The 17261-nt window shown below is 46.6% G+C and overlaps 1 protein-coding gene across 1 annotated transcript in view; it reads left to right on the top strand.

Moving 5' to 3' along the window:
- The window catches only part of LOC143769967 (uncharacterized), a 224791-nt gene extending 207744 nt beyond the window's left edge, over nt 1-17047 (top strand). The window contains exons 17-19 of the mRNA XM_077259080.1: nt 13939-14092; nt 16157-16323; nt 16639-17047. Coding sequence (XP_077115195.1) covers nt 13939-14092; nt 16157-16323; nt 16639-16918 — 601 coding nt within the window. The 3' untranslated portion in view covers nt 16919-17047. The remainder of the gene's footprint in view (nt 1-13938; nt 14093-16156; nt 16324-16638) is intronic.
- The last annotated feature ends 214 nt before the right edge of the window (nt 17048-17261 follow it).

Genomic DNA, 17261 nt, shown 5'->3' with positions numbered 1-17261 from the left:
TCCTATAGTTTTATGGTAAATAAAGACTCAGCCAGAATAAAATCCTTTATTAGAAATAAGACTAAAGACAGTTTTCCATTTTATTTAAAAATAAACACAGTTATACTCACCCAACGCCTAATTCCACCAAAGCGATCATTCTCCTGTAATAAAACTAAAATAAAAAAAATAACAATATCCCTCACCTGTCGGTCGTTCTATCCCATGCCGTAATCCATGTCTGGGGGATTAATAGTTTTCAACCTGGACGGTGCCAAGATGCAACTGTCCAGGCTGAGAACCACTGGTGAATGAGCTGCTGTGAGCGCAGCATCAGTGACCTCGTTGACATCACTGCCGATCACTGACACTGCACTCCTTAACTCCATAACTCCACTTTGATCATTTATGACAAAACAACTATTGTTTGTTTGTCTTTCATGGAAGTATTCCAAGAGCAATAACTTTATTTTTTTAACTACACGACCTTAAGATTCTTTGGTTTTTTTTGCCAAATTAGTTGCATTTTTTAATGACACCATATTCAGGTACATATAATCTGTTGTTCAATTTTGGCTTGCAATTTTTTGAGGATGGGTATAATAAAACAGCAGTTCTGCTATTTTTTTCAGCATTCAGTGCTATGAATAGAGATGAGCGGTGTTCAAGTCGAACTGTTCGCCAATTTCAAATTCGAGCTGTTTTGGGTGGTGTTCAAGTCGTTCGACGAACCCGAACAATTTGCTTAAAATTCGGCTGTTCGAGTTTCTGTTCGATAACCGTTCATTCACCAAAAGCCTAGCTTGATTTGCACATTAAAACTGTTTCTCATTGTTAATGGACTGTTTCAGTGTATAGTGGGCGGGGGATAGATCTGTGCTGAAATAACGCCGATCTCCATTTTTTTGTTCTTTCCCGCATTTACAGAGGGGCAGTGCAGTCTCTCAGCCTATCAGCAGTGTGCACACACACAGCAATGTGCATGTGATGCAGACAAGCAAGGGCATGTGTCATTGGCTGTGTATGTCACATGTCACTCCTTGCCCAATGAGAACCAGCCATTTGCCCCGTTGTCACCATTTCCTCACTGCTGCAGCTTAGTGTTAGACGGCACCGCTGCTGCTGTGGGCGCTATACAGTCAAAGAGTCTTTTTTTGCCAGCGAATTTTCTGAGAGATAGGTTTAGGGAGTCGGGAGTTGGGACTAGTTGTAATATCAGCCCTATTCAGGGTAGGTTACAGCAGTTCATAGCACTGTTTGCCAGGCAGGTCTGAGCCAGTGCTGTGCAAGTGTTAGTCACAGCATTTGGTGTAATCTAGCTCAGCCAATCCTTTTGGGCTAGTAGCATTGTCTGATAGTCATCTGAGTAGCCCGCCTGTGAAGCTAGCTACACCGCCTGTGTATCTCAATTTTTACGGCATCTAACCCAGTAAATCGTTTTGGGGTTTGGGGCTTAGTAGCAGTGTCTGTACGTCAGCAGAGTAGCCCGCCTGTGAAGCTAGCTACACCGCCTGTGTATCTCAATTTTTACTGCATCTAACCCAGTAAATCGTTTTGGGGTTTTGGGCTTAGTAGCAGTGTCTGCATGTCAGCAGAGTAGCCCGCCTGTGAAGCTAGCTACACCGCCTGTGTATCTCAATTTTTACTGCATCTTACCCAGTAAATCGTTTTGGGGTTTTGGGCTTAGTAGCAGTGTCTGCACGTCAGCAGAGTAGCCTGCCTGTGAAGCTAGCTACACCGCCTGTGTATCTCAATTTTTACGGCATCTAACCCAGTAAATCGTTTTGGGCTTAGTAGCAGTGTCTGCACGTCAGCAGAGTAGCCCGCCTGTGAAACAAACTATACCGCCTGTGTATCTCTATTTTCACTGCATCTAATCCAGTTGGTAGTTTTGGGCCTAGTAGCATTGTCGGCACGTCAGCAGAGTAGCCCGCCTGTGAAGCTAGCTACACCGCCTGTGTATCTCAATTTTTACGGCATCTAACCCAGTAAATCGTTTTGAGGTTTTGGGCTTAGTAGCAGTGTCTGCACGTCAGCAGAGTAGCTCGCCTGTGAAACAAACTATACCGCCTGTGTATCTCTATTTTCACTGCATCTAATCCAGTTGATAGTTTTGGGCCTAGTACCACAGTTTGGCCACTCAGTTCTGCTCGGTTTTCATCCATCGATTGTTGTGCCAACAACTTCAGATACAGAGTTGACAATTAAGCAATAAAATGAGTGGCAAAAGGCCTGCTGCTGGTGGAAAGGGGAATAGGCGTGTTGGAAAGGGAAAAAAAGGTTGTGTCCGTGGGGTAGGTGGTAAAGCAACAGTAACATCTGCAGAAGAAAGACCATCTTCCAGCCAAAGTAAGATGTCTACTTCTTTTCGTGGACAATCTGATATGATCCCTTTCTTACGACCATCGCTACAAACATCGCCAAAAATTACAGATGAGGCACAAAAACAGCAGGTGCTTGAATGGATATCAAGTGCTCATTCAAGTGGGCTCTCCCCCATGTCAACTTCAACATCACAACTACTACAGTCCTCAGAGTTGTCACCCCAATCGCACAGCTCCCAAGTCTCCAGCTGCCCGTCTGAGCATGGGGTAGCACACATGGTTGAGTCTGTAGAGCTGTTTACGCATACTATAGCCTGGGAATCAGAGGTCTGCTCCAGAGCTTCTGTGAATCCAGACGAGGAAATGATCTGTACTGATGCCCAGAATCTTTGTGAGTCGGATCCAGGCCCAGATGAAGAAGGTTCGGAGCATAATGTAGACCCTCGTTCCCAAACTGTAACTCCTGTTGGTGGAGACAATGAGGAAGATGACGATGAGACTGAGATACCTGATTGGAATGAAAATTTGACTTTTCGGTCGGGGAAGGAAGAGGTTGGCTCTGAGGACGACGGGTGTGAGAACACACAGGATGATGATGACGAGGTTGTAGACCCCACTTACTGTCAACCCCCAGTCCGCCAGTCCATGAGGTCAGCAGAGGAGGTGGAGGAGGATGCTAGTGACGAGTCTGACGACGAGGTAATGGTGCGCCTTCCTGGACAGAGACGGAATACTGGAAGCACGTCAACAACTGCATCCTCAACCCCAATTGTGCCTCAGACCAGAAGTCCTGGTGGCTCTTCAGGTCGCACGGGCTCTAAGCCTTGCATAGCCTGGGCATTTTTTGACATCTCAAAGGATGACCCAACTCATGTTGTCTGTAAGATTTGTCAACAAAATCTCAGCAGAGGCCAAAAAATCACTAGCTTGAGTACTTCATGCATGAACCGTCACATGGATAAGAGGCATAAGTTGCAGTGGGAAGCTCACAGTGCTACAATGCGGCCTAGTGGGCTGGGTCAACCACCGTCTGCCCCATCAAGTGCATCCGCGTCCTCTTCATCCTCTGTGACTGTGGGGACAGCAGTCGCACATGGTTTTGGAAGCAGACCTTCCACCTCTTTACCCGCAACAGCCAGTGTGATTGGCAGGTCGTCAGGACATTTGCAAGTGGAAATGGAGCGCCCCCAGATGCAGGGCCGCGGGGTACTCGGTACCGGGCCTCTCTGTCTTGGTCTTGGGGTTGTCACGGTGGCTAGACCTGGTCCGTGACCCTGCTAAGGGGCGTCCAATGAAAGATGAGATGATGGTGCGTGGTGCAGGTCGCGAGGAATAACGAGGACACAGGGTTGCAGTCTCTTTACCTCTTTACTGAAGGCTTCAGGATCCTCAATCCAGAGCACTGCTAACAGGGCTGGCTGAGACCGGCCGGTCCGAATGCACATCCAGAGTTCCCTTTGCAGGTGGAAATCAGTGCCTACCTTCTAGCGCCTGTGTGTTGTAGTACTTCCCTGCTGAGCACCACGGGATAGTCCTCACAACTGTTGTGTCTGTTTCTGATGTTCTTTCTCACAACTTGTATCTGTTCTGATGTTCTTCTCCGTCCCCCAGATGATATGGCTAGGACGCACCCGTATGACGGGTAGGCCTGGAGTTCTTCCGGGACCCTAGTGTCGCCCCTCTCCCACAATTGCCCCCTATGTCTGCTTAGGTGATTTAGGTGAGACAGCCAACCTATAATTAACTGTCCTGCCGTTGGTTTGAAGTAATGCTTGGAGCCCAATACTTCCTCGGCGTTTCGGCCACCGGCTACGCGCCACAGTAGGATGTTGCCTCGATCTTACGGCACGACTCCTACTGGTATTATCTCCTTTTGCTGTGATCTCGTTTCTCACTTCTCCACAATAAACCTCGCTTCTTGTCCTTTCTTGAGATACCCCCGCAATGTAGTGTACGCGCGGTTCCTTAACGCTCGCTCTTGTTCGCTAGGCCTCTGTCAGGATCCCACCCCTGACAGGGACCCCCCTGAATCTTTCCCAGCAACACCCCCTGCCACAGGATGTTGCCTGGTTCCAACCCAGTCAGCTTCTGACTAACTTCCTATCCAACCCCCAGTTTTACCAGATTGTGAGGAGTGGCCTAATACATAGTACCCTTTGCTCCCCCTGGAGGCCAGACTGTGAAGTGTATTGGTGTCTGTGATACCTGGTCAGGTGAACTCCTTAAGTGCCATCGGACATACCATCACTCCACTTAGTGGCGGAGCAACAGTACTGCAACGACCAGGACTCTCGGGCGCTGCACTCCCCCCCGGTTAAATCCAGTACTCCCGGACTGGGAAGAAAACAACAATACATGTCAGCAAAAGACATACAAATTTTGAAATGCAATGAACAAGTAATAAGTAATAATAACAGTGCTTCCCTTTATGGGAGGTGAGGACTCTTGAACGTTCAAGAGGACTCTTGAACGTTACAAACAAAACATGGTTAAATACTTTAAATAACATACTATAAATAACTTCTATTACCCAGCCGGGTATTCTAGTGCAAATTCTGAACAATAATTTAACTTTTCCTTTAAGGCCGTATAAGCTGAACCCACTAAAGGCTTACTATAAAACTTCTAAAATATAAAATAACTTTTCTTTATTTTTCTCTTCTAAGTGCAATACTCTTCTTTTTACTCTCTAATTGTTCATATGCAGGACCGCCTGTCTATCTGCCCAGGCCTACTGCCTCTTTTCTTAGTACAGGATCACTGAGCCATCTCTCTATGACTCCTAGGAGGACTCACTAACCTCTACAGGTTCACTTTTCCCTGAAATTCAGCTTTCAGTTCTTTTCCTGTCCTCAGTCTTTTAATAACATCATTAAAACATTTTCTATAACTATCTAACTGGCTACATATTACTTGCTATGTAAAACATTATTACTATTCACTTTCTTTTAAGGCAACATTATACATTAAGTGCAACTAGTGAACATCCCCTTTAAGAGGGAACCAAGTCTCTTTGAGGTAGCGCAACTTCTCAAGTCGCAAGTCCATTTACAGCAGGAACTCCTGTACTGTTTCCAGGAACAGTTTCTTCGAAAAGAGTCCCTTTTTCTCGTAAAACCAGTAGGGGGCACCCTTAATAAGGTGCGAACTATTTACAATGCAGTTTGTGAACCATTCACTGTCCATGATTCGGCAGTCTTTATAACATGGGTGAACAAGGAGCAAAAAGGAAAATAAAAGCAAAAATAAAAGCAATAGGGATCCCGGGTAAACAAAGGGATCCCTTTAAGAACAACCCTGGTCGGGTATTAGCAGCGAAAAGCAGGAAAACTAACAGTTAACTATTTACAATTGCAGAGCATTAGTATCTTACTCTGGTTCCGGCGGTAGCTCTGCAGGCAACAGTGGGCGGGGCCATCCGCCCGGGTACCTGCGGCTCCCAGGTGTTGTGCCAGAAGCCCCCTAACTCCAGGCAGGGGTCTGGGTACCCACAGTCTTGGATCCTGAGACGACCTGGGTACTGGTCATCACTGCGGCCAAGCTTCCGGCTACCACAGTGGTAGCAACAGTGCAGGTGGTGGTCTTTACAACGGTGCAAGTTGGGGTAGCCACCGTGGTCTTTGTAGTAATGGTGGACCGGTCACAAGTGGGCGCCTTCACCACAGGGGGCGGCTTCACCGGCACCGTGGTCGGGGGCGTCGTGGGACCTCGCCTCTTATGGACATTCAGGGCAAACCACCCCTTTTCCCCAAAGTGCCAGGTGTAGGTGACTTCATCCCCTGGGTAGAGATCCCGATCCGGGTGGCCCTCTCTGAGGTGGGACTCGACATCCCATCTGTTTATGAACACTTCGGCATACAGGCCCGGCTCCTTGATAAAGCCCCAGCCCCCGTGAAGTTTAAAGGCGATGACAATGCACTGCCGGCGCGGGGCCTGGTGAGTGGTGCGGTCCTTACGGGCCCGTTCCTTTACCTCCCGATCCCGCTGGTGATAAGCCCTCCACCCGGCCTGGGATTCTTTCTCCTTTTCCTCCCACTGCTGATTTAGCTGGACCTGATATTCTTCCCAGCTGAGGGCCTCCACCATCTCTCCTTCCCGGGTCGCCACCCCGAGGAACCCCATAAAGATGGACCCGAGGTTCACCCAGCGGCACACCGTGCGCTCGGCATAGACCGCGCCCGGCAGGGTGACTGGCGAGATTGGGGCCTTTAGAAAGTGCTCCATGCCTGTGGCCTGGTCCCAAGGGAGGAGGTGCTGGAGTCAAGAGGTTCCAGGGGGAGGTGGCGCTGCAACTGGGCCTATCAGCAGGTCCTCCTCTAACGGGGCAGGGTCGGCGGGCTTCCTGGCCGGTGCAACGTCCTTCCTCGCTGCTGGTTCCGCTGGCGGTGACATCGGTGGAGACGTCGGCAGCAACTCGAACAGCGATGCAGGGGCCGAGGTCAGGGACTCCTCCGCTGGCGTCTCCTGGGGTGCGGCCTTGGCTTCCACCCGCAGCTGGAGAAGCTGTCCGATCAAGTCTTCTATCTTGAGCTGCAGGAGATCCGCATCGGCCGTGGAGACTGGGCCTCTGTGCTCCTCCGGGTAGCTGGGGGAGTTTTCCACTTCAACCCCACACTCTGAGTCTGAGCGGTCGGCCATCACATCCCCCACGTGGGTCACTTCCTGATCTTTTTCCCGCTCTCTCCTTCGTTGTCGGTTTCTTTTTTGTTGTCTCCACCCTCCATTGAGGATTAGGAGGCGGATCTCGGCTGCTGATGGACACGTCCTCACGGTACAGAAATATTTAGACTGGGCGGCCATTGTCTTTCACGCTCTTCAGCTCGTCTACGCCCACTTCCACGCCCTTCTTCTTCTCCTGCGCTCCCCTTGACGCTATAATGGCGGCGGTTTTGGCGGGAAGCGGCAATACACACAGTTCAAGCACAATTCAGACACAGTTCCAAGGCACAAATGACCTGATTCTTCAGGCTTAAGTAGATCCTGTTCGTGATGCCAAGTTTGGAGCGCCCCCAGACGCAGGGCCACGGGGTACTCGGTACCGGGCCTCTCTCTCGGTCTTGGGGTTGTCACGGTGGCTAGACCCGATCCGTGACCCTGCTAAGGGGCGTCCAATGAAAGATGAGATGATCGTGCGTGGTGCAGGTCGTGATGAATAACTAGGACGCAGGGTTGCAGTCTCTTTACCTCTTTACTGAAGGCTTCAGGATCCTCAATCCAGAGCACTGCTAACAGGGCTGGCTGAGACCGGCCGGTCCGAAGGCACATCCAGAGTTCCCTTTGCAGGTGGAAATCAGTGCCTACCTTCTAGCGCCTGTGTGTTGTAGTACTTCCCTGCTGAGCACCACGGGATAGTCCTCACAACTGTTGTGTCTGTTTCTGATGTTCTTTCTCACAACTTGTATCTGTTCTGATGTTCTTCTCCGTCCCCCAGATGATATGGCTAGGACGCACCCGTATGACGGGTAGGCCTGGAGTTCTTCCGGGACCCTAGTGTCGCCCCTCTCCCACAATTGCCCCCTATGTCTGCTTAGGTGATTTAGGTGAGACAGCCAACCTATAATTAACTGTCCTGCCATTGGTTTGAAGTAATGCTTGGAGCCCAATACTTCCTCGGTGTTCCGGCAACCGGCTACGCGCCTCAGTAGGATGTTGCCTCAATCTTACGGCACGACTCCTACTGGTATGATCTCCTTTTTCCTGTGATCTCGTTTCTCACTTCTCCACAATAAACCTCACTTCTTGTCCTTTCTTGAGATACCGCCGCAATGTAGTGCAGGCGCGGTTCCTTAACACTCTGTCTTGTTCGCTAGGCCTCTGTCAGGATCCCACCCCTGACAGGGACCCCCTGAACCTTTCCCCGCAACACGATGTTGCCTGGTTCCAACCCAGTCAGCTTCTGACTAACTTGCTATCCAACCCCCAGTTTTACCAGATTGTGAGGAGTGGCCTAATACATAGTACCCTTTGCTCCCCCTGGAGGCCAGACTGTGAAGTGTATTGGTGTCTGTGATACCTGGTCAGGTGAACTCCTTAAGTGCCATCGGACATACCATCACTCCCCTTAGTGGCGGAGCAACAGTACTGCAACGACCAGGACTCTGGGGCGCTGCAGAAACACCTGCTGGTGTTGAGCGCTCTCCGACATCGACACCACATTTTGATCAAGGCAACATAACATCTCCGCCTGCACCTTCCTCACAGACCAGCAGTTTGCCGGGGACACCCTACTAAACTCCATCTAAGCACGGCAGCCAGCCCTCAGTCCCTCAGATGTGGACAAGTAAAAGACCATTTCCTCCTAGCCATGACAAAGCTAAGAGGTTGAATTTCTCCATCTGCAAGCTGTTGGCTACAGAAATGCTGCCTTTCCACCTGGTGGACACAGAGGATTTTCGAGACCTTATGTCCGTCGCAGTGCCCTAGTACCAGATGCCCAGTCGCCAGTACTTCTCAAAGAAAGCTGTGCCTGCGCTACACCAGCATGTCGCACACAACGTCACCGCTTCCTTGAGAAACTCTGTGTGTGACAGGGTGCATTTCACCATAGACACTTGAACGAGTAGACATGGACAGGGGCGTTACATGTCGGTGACTGGGCACTGAGTAACTACGGCGACATCAGGAGAAGGGGCTGCTGTCCAAGTCTTGCCGTCCCCACGAGTTGCTCGTCGGTCCTCTGTATCTAGAAGTTCCTCCACTGCTTCTGCCTCCTCAACCTCCTCTTGGTCCTCTACCTGCACCCAAAGCCTGTCTGGTAATGCCACCCGCGTTGTAACTGCGCAGAAGGAATCCTGCACACCTCCTCACTATGCTGTCACCAGGGCTCAATGGCATCAGGCAGTGTTTACATTGAAATGTCTGGGAAATGTGAGTCACACAGCTGAGGAATCGTGGTCAGCTCTGGAGACCGAGTTCCATCAATGGTTGTCTCCACTCAACCTGCAGCCAGGGAAGGCCGTGGTTGCGGCCCTTCGCCGGGGCAATGTCACACACGTGCCTTGTACGGCTCACGTTTTGAACCTGGTTGTCCAGCAATTTTTATCCCACTATCCCGGACTAGATGGGCTTCTGCAGAGGGCACGGTCGCTGTGTGCTCACTTCCGCCGTTTGCATTCCGCAGCTCGACGACTTGCATCTCTACAGAAGTCATTGGGCCTGCCAGTTCACCAGCTGAAATGCGATGTGCCGACATGGTGGAATTCAACTCCGCACATGTTGCAGCGACTGTGGCATCACCGACGAGCCCTGGTGCAATACGTCATGACGTATAGCCTGGGCCAACGAGATCAAGAGGTGGGGCAAATCATGCTGCAGGAGTGGTCTCAGATCAGGGACCTATGCACCCTTCTGCACAGTTTTGAAATAGCAACGAAGATGTTCAGTGCTGACGATGCCATTATCAGCATGATCATTCCGGTGATTTACATGCTGGAGAACACCTTACACAGTGTTCGGAGTCAGGTGGTGGAACAAGAAGAGGAGGAGGAGGAGGAACAGGAGTCGTATGCGGAAGGGATCATATCTCCAAGGTCAAGAAGGTTGGCAGCACCAAGGCGGCTGGCATTGGAGGCTGGGGGAAAGGGATTACCGAGGGTGCATGGTAGCAGCCAAACTGTTGAGGAAGGTGCAGGAGGCGAGGAAGAAGTGGAGGATGAACTGGCGCTGGGCATGGAAGACTCATCAGATGAGGGAGACCTTGATCAAATTTCTGTTGTGCGAGGTTGGGGGGAGAGGGCAGACGATGGAAGCATGATTCTCACCTCGCCACCACCAAGACAACAAGGACTTGGTCCTCCTGGATGCGCAAGACATATCAGTGCCTTCTTGCTGCACTACCTGCAACATGACCCTCGGATTGTCAGAATCCGAAGTAATGCCGACTACTGTGTTGCCACACTCTTAGATCCCCGGTACAAAAGCAAATTTGGCGAAGTAATTCCTGCCATAGAAAGGGATTCACGCATGCAGGAGTATCAGCAGAGACTGTTACAGAATCTAACATCTGCTTTTCCACAAAACACCAGTGGTGCACGTAGTGAATCTCTGAGTTCTAACTTGCCAACCGTGGGACTGTCGAGTCATCACTCAAACCGTAACAGTAACATCGTATCTGGTGGTAACAGAAATTTTTTCCAATCGTTTCAAGACTTTTTTAGATCATCCTTTGCAAGGCCACAGGAGACAAGAAGTCTGACGCACAGCCAATGCCTAGAGAGGATGGTACAAGAGTATCTCCAAGTTAACATCGATGCCATGACTGTGGAACTGGACCCTTGCACATTTTGGGCTTCCAATCTTGAAAAATGGCCTGAGCTCGCCACTCATACCTTGGAGATCTTGTTGTGCCCCGCAGCCAGCGTTCTCTCTGAACGTGTGTTCAGCACTGCTGGTGGTGTGCTGACAGCTAAGCGCACGCGGCTGTCCAGTGACAATGTAGACAGACTAACGTTCATCAAGATGAACAAATCCTGGATCTGCAAGGACTTTTCTACCCCTGTGTCATCTTGGGGAGACTAAAAGCTTGATGATTTTTGAAAATCACCTCACCAATCATTTTAAAAAACTCTGGCGAAATTGATGCCACTTAAGTGGTGTCTGTGGCCGAATTTTTGGAAAAAATGGAGACTCTTTGATTTAGTCTCCTTGCTGAGTTTTACATGACGTTGCCATCGTCAATTCCAGGTGGGTGGGGTCGTCTGCAGAGTTGTTTACTCATACTATGGCCTGGGATTCAGAGGTCTGCTCCAAAGCTTCAGTGTCTGCTAGTCAGCAGAGTAGCCCAGCCACCCACCGCCTGTTTACCTAAGTACTATTTTTAACAGCATCTGGCCCAGGAAATCCTTTGGGGCCTAGTAGAATTTGGTGCTACTCAGCAGCGTACTTCACCCATGAAGCAAGTTACACCGCCTGTTTACCTAACTGTTGTGAATTCTGTTCTCGAACTCCCTCCTGTGGTTATGAATGGTACTTCGGCGAGTTCTGTTCATGGACTCCCTCTGGTGGCTGTGAGTGGAGCTGCTGGTTCTGAGGTTCCTTCCCCAGCTGACCTCATTTAGGCCTTGGCTGGCTGCTCTATTTAACTCCACTCAGATCTTTACTTGATGCCAACTGTCAATGTCCTAGTACTGGTTCAGTTCTCTTGGATCTTTCAGATGACCTGTCTACTTCAGCAAAAGCTAAGTCCCTGCTAGCTTATTTGTTACCACTGTGTTTTTGTCCAGCTTGCTATTATTATTTGGTCTCGTTAGCTGGAAGCTCTGGGATGCAGAGTGGCATCACCGCGCCGTGAGTCGGTGCGGTGGTCTCTTTTGCACACTCTGCGTGGTTTTTTGTTAGTTTTTTATGCTGACCGCAAAGATACCTTTTCTATCCTCAGTCTGTGTAGTAAGGTCTGGCCTCCTTTGCTGAAACATATCATTCCTGTTTTTGTGATTTCCATCTTAACTCACAGTCAATATGTGTGGGGGGCTGCCTATTTCTTTGGGGAATCTCTCTGAGGCAAGGTAGGCTGTATTTTCTATCTTTAGGGGTAGTTAGCTCTTAGGCTGTGAAGAGGCGTCTAGGCAGAGTCAGGAACGCTCCACGGCTATTTCTAGTTGTTGTGATAGGATTAGGGGTTGCGGTCAGCAAAGCTCCCACTTCCCAGAGCTCGTCCTGTATTACTAATTTGCTCATCTGGTCATTTCTAGTGCTCCTAACCACCAGTTCAATCATAACACCTAACTACTATTTTGTAACGGCATCTAGCCCAGGAAATCCTTTTGGGCCTAGTAGAATTTAGTGCTACTCAGCAGCGTACCCCACCCATGAAGAAAGCTACACCGCCTGTTTACCTAACTACTATATTGTAACAGCATCTAGCCCAGGAAATCCTTTTGGGCCTAGTAGAATTTGGTGCAACTCAGTAGCGTACCCCACCCATGAAGCAAGCTACACCGCCTGTTTACCTACCTACTATTTTGTAACGGCATCTAGCCCAGGAAATCCTTTTGGGCCTAGTAGAATTTAGTGCTACTCAGCAGTGTACCCCACCCATGAAGCAAGCTATATCACCTGTTGATCTAATTACTAATTTTTAACTGATCTAGCCCAGGAAATCGTTTTGTACCTAATAGCATTTTGTGCTACTCAGCAGAGTACTCCACCTATGAAGCAAGCTACACCGCCTGTTTACCTAACTACTATTTTTTAATGGCATTTGGCCAAGAAAATCCTTTTGGGCCTAGTAGCAATTTCTGCTACTCAGCAGAGTACCCCACCCATGAAGCAAGCTATACCGCCTTCTTTCTTTCTCAATCTAACCCCTCGGCTCTGGGGTGTCCACTCTCCCTCCAACTCTCTCCTTCTCACAGGTGGACTACCGCGTGTTTTCACACTGTGGCGAATCTTTTGGGCCCAGGCATAAGAAGTCGTCGAGGTAATGGATAATATGTGCCGCCTTACAAACGTCCATGACGACACATTCGAGGAAGCAACTAAACGCCTCAAATAGTGAGCAGGATATGGAGTACCCCATGGGCAAACAGCGATCTATGTAGTATGCTCCTTCACAGAAGCAGCCCAATGGGAGGACACTATTCGGAGGCACAGGTAGTAACCGGAACGCCCCCTCAATGTCTGTTTTGGCCATTAGGGTGCCCCTTCCCAACTTCTTGACCCACCTGATTGCCTCGTCAAAGGAGGAACAGTACATAGTACTGTACTTGGTTCCGCGTCAATGTTGTTTACTGACCTGCCCCTTGGATATGACAAATGGTGGATTAGTCTGAATGTAGTGGGTTCATTTTTTGGCACAACTCCCAATGGGGGAACCACTACGTCTTCTAAGTAAAATGTTTTGAATGGACCCGCCGCCATTCTACCTAAAGATATTTCTTTTTTTTCTTTTTTTTTGTCAAGACGTCTGGGTGTTGGTAGAGTGAGTTTAGATTTTTACTCCAGCCATTCTTAACTTTAGAAGGGCATGACATGCCTATATCTGTGTCTCCTCCTACTTTTACTCCTCCACCTCTTTTCTTTTCGCATGACTATATGTAGTTGTGACTTTTCCATGTGTTTGTTGTGTCTTCTGAGCAGTTTGTCAGCTTTTGGACACCTTTTAAGGTGTTTTCTATGTGTTTTCCATGTGTTTGTATGTGTTTGTGTTTGCCTGCCATTGGTTTCAATGGGGTTTGACGGTGTTCGTCGAACAGTTCGACGAACAGTTCGGCGAACATCTCCCTGTTCGACGAACCGAACCGAACCCGAACACTAGGGAGGTGGCTCATCTCTAGCTATGAATAATAAAATAGCTTTATGCTAGGTTGATATGATTAGAGCAATGACAAATTTATGTAGTTTTGTATATATATTTTTTTACTTGTGCACAATGAAAACACCTTGTTGTAAGAAAAAAGAAATAAGAAAAAACTCAATTTTGTTTTATACTATATTACAAGACTGAACACAATTTTTTTTTCAAAGGACTACTTGAACATTTTTTTTAATGCCAGTAGGAAGCTTTAACATGCAATCCTGTAATAATCCTTTGATTGCTTCTAACAAAAATGTTGTTTTAGATGACATTTAACTGCTATACCATTTATAGCTATCTAAAATGATGATGGTTAACTCAGTGATGTGTTTTTCATTATAGGTCAGCGCCAGAAGTGAGAAATAAGGGCATGTATTCTAAAGCTTCTGACGTCTTCAATTTGGCTGCTGTATTTTGGGAAGCAATAAGCCTCAATTTAAATATAATTTATCAAAATCAACTCATCGAGCCTTTTCAATACTGCAATATGCATTTGGTAATAAAGACATTCATTTCACAATGGTGTTATAGTTTCTTGCTAAAGGCTGGTATAAGGGTATGTTTCCACGTTCAGGATTGCATCAGGATTTGGTCAGGATTTTTCATCAGTATTTGTAAGCCAAAACCAGGAGTGGAACAATTAGAGGAAAAGTATAATAGAAACATATGCTCCACTTTTGCATTTATCACCCACTCCTGGTTTTGGCTTACAAATACTGATGAAAAATCCTGACCAAATCCTGATGCAATCCTGAACGTGGACACATACCCTCAGATGGCTTAATGTTTCAGCATTTTAGTCTTTAGTTGATATCCCTAAAGCCTCATTCAGACATCTGTTTTTCACATACATGTTCTATCTGTGTTTTTTCATGAAGATAACCACTAAAGTCTATGCTGCTATTTCTTTGCGGACTATATGTCTGTGCAAAAATCACAAGAACATCCCCATTTTTTTTCCAGTATATATATATATATATATATATATATATATATATATATATATATATATATATATATATATATATATATATATATATATCACATACATTACTAGGGGAAAGGAACTTAGATAAGTTACACCACTCCAGCAGTAAAACAAAAAAAACACTGGAGTGGTGCTTTAACTCTTGCTACTGGCTTATACACTGAAAGGAGCTTAAATCTGCTTTTAGTACCACACATTGCACTAATGCTCCAACTCCAGCATTCTCTGCACTTATTGCCATCCCCTGACATACCAGCTACATACCAAAATCCTAATAGCAGGTGATTTGCCCTTCCTTCAAAGTTACCACCCCCTTTTTCCTGCGTCCTTCCCTAATGAGACAAAAGAACAGCTAAGGCTATGTGCACACGCTGCGGATTTTGCTGCAGATCCGCAGCGTTTCCGCAGCAGTTTCCATTGCGTTTACAGTACAATGTAAACCTATGGGAAGCGCAATCCGCAGTGCACATGCTGCGGAAAAAAACGGAAACGCAGCAGTTTACATTCCGCAGCATGCCAATTCTTTGTGCAGAATCCGCAGAGGTTTTACACCTGCTCCATAATAGAAAACTGCAGGTGTAAAAGCGCAGTGGAATCCGCACAAAAACCGCGGTAAATCCGCAATAAATCCGCAGGTAAAAAGCAGTGCTTTTGCCCTGCGGATTTATCAAATCCGCTGCGGAAAAATCTGCAGCCCTCACAGATACGTGTGCACATACCCTAATCCTGCTGCTAATGCATTCTGCCCTTCTGGCTCCACTATAGCCAGCCCACCCCATGGATTCACAGGATATATAGGAAAAGAACACATACAGTACACACTTGCCAACTGCACCAAATTTTCCTACACTGTGCCAAATTTTCAAATATAGTCCGGGAAAATTCCACCCTGGGGTAAAAAAAGGTGACGTTTATGTAAACCCCACATAAAAAGTGGAAGGAGGCTCAGAGCATTCATGTGTGCGACTGGGAGTAAGACTTAAACATCTCTTTTACCGGATGTATAGGGAGATACATTATACATTGATGTCTTCCCCCTTCTAAAGGAGAATATTGCTACATTAAGTTTCTATGTTCGCATAAGAAAGAGCTACAGAAACTGTGGGCTTTTGCACACGGTGATGCCTCATGAGGCCTAAAAAAGATGCTTCACTGATGAATTAAATAGATTTCTATATAGGTTTTAAGGAAGACATCAAATGGGTTGTCTGGGCAGAAATACTGATGACCTAATTCTGCAATAATCACTAATATGAGATTGGTGGGGGCCCGACACCCAGTACCACCACAAACAACTGGAAACAGCACAGGTCTCCGCCTGACGTAAACAGATTGAACACAGCTCAATTTAATACGTAGTTGTGGCTGCCAGTTACAGCATAACAGTTCCGGCTACTGCACAAAAGCTTTCTGCTGATTGGTGGGAGTGCCGGATGTCATACTTCCACCAATCTCATATCGATGACCAATTATATGGATACGTCATTAATATTTTCTGCTTGGACGACCACTTTCATTTACGTTGAATAATACCAGATAGTAAACCAATGTGTCTATCATGCCATTTTCCAGGAAACATATTGCCAATCTGTAAAAAATCAAGGCCAAATTGAAGACCCGGTTCATAAACTATTGATATGTGTACAGACATGTTGGAATCCTAATCCTACAAAGAGGCCTACATTGGTCAAAATAATTAATGTCATCAATGAAATAATGACACCCAATACTCAGTGCAGGTAAGACCACTCTTCTAAGCAAATTGGTATCCTCCTTATATTTTACCTTTTACCTGTGTGTATTAATAGCTTCTAAACCTTTGTCTCTGAAAACACACTGATAGGTAGCTCATTATTTTCATACAAATTTTGGACATCATAGCAATCCTTCCTTAATTTCTAGCATACAAAAACAACCTGATTTAGTGCCATGAGTAGGACTACACTTCTAATGATACTGATTCATTATAGCACATAGCCTAGAAAATAGACAATACTAAAAGTAATATAATACAATTTGAAAATAATCCAAATGCCTATTATTTTACTTATTAGCGCAACAGCTGGAGCTTTAAATCATGATCCTGTGCCAAATGATGATGAAGAAATGGAGGAACTCTATGATAAAGAGCAGGAAGAGGTCTATGATAAAGTTATTAATTGTGATTCCGATTCTGACTATCATTGGGATAGTGTGATCAAGGAAATCGCCAGTCGTTTTGGAATTCCAAAAAGCAGAAAACTTTTTTTTTACGACAAAGAGCAAGATGATTATGAGGATATCGGAATTTCAAGGAGCAGAAAAACACCGTCTAAGCGAGGATTTAGTTTATAGACTTTGTAAAGATCAGGTGCTTTATTATGAGTAAAGTTATATTTTTGGATCTGACTCATGACTTTGCCTACAATAGCACTGTTATCCGTTACATGTTATATTTTGTTTTTAATAAAAATTTACACATTTTTGAAACTGCTGTCATAGATGAATTATCAATGTACCACTTAAGCTCCAGTCACAAATTTTCATAGCCTATAATATAATAAGCATAAGACATATGATATATGAAAAGGTTTTCAGGTGTAAAGGTGGTAGTTCTCACTTAGAATCTTTTTAAGCTATGTACTCTGCTCTAAAAAATAAAGGGAACACTTAAACAACAGAATATAACTCCAAGTAA

Source organism: Ranitomeya variabilis, chromosome 4, assembly GCF_051348905.1.
Source record: "Ranitomeya variabilis isolate aRanVar5 chromosome 4, aRanVar5.hap1, whole genome shotgun sequence".
In the NCBI taxonomy this organism is placed as follows: Eukaryota; Metazoa; Chordata; class Amphibia; order Anura; family Dendrobatidae; genus Ranitomeya; species Ranitomeya variabilis.
The sequence above is the reverse complement of the archived record's forward strand: the minus strand, read 5'-3'. Positions and strand labels throughout refer to the sequence as shown.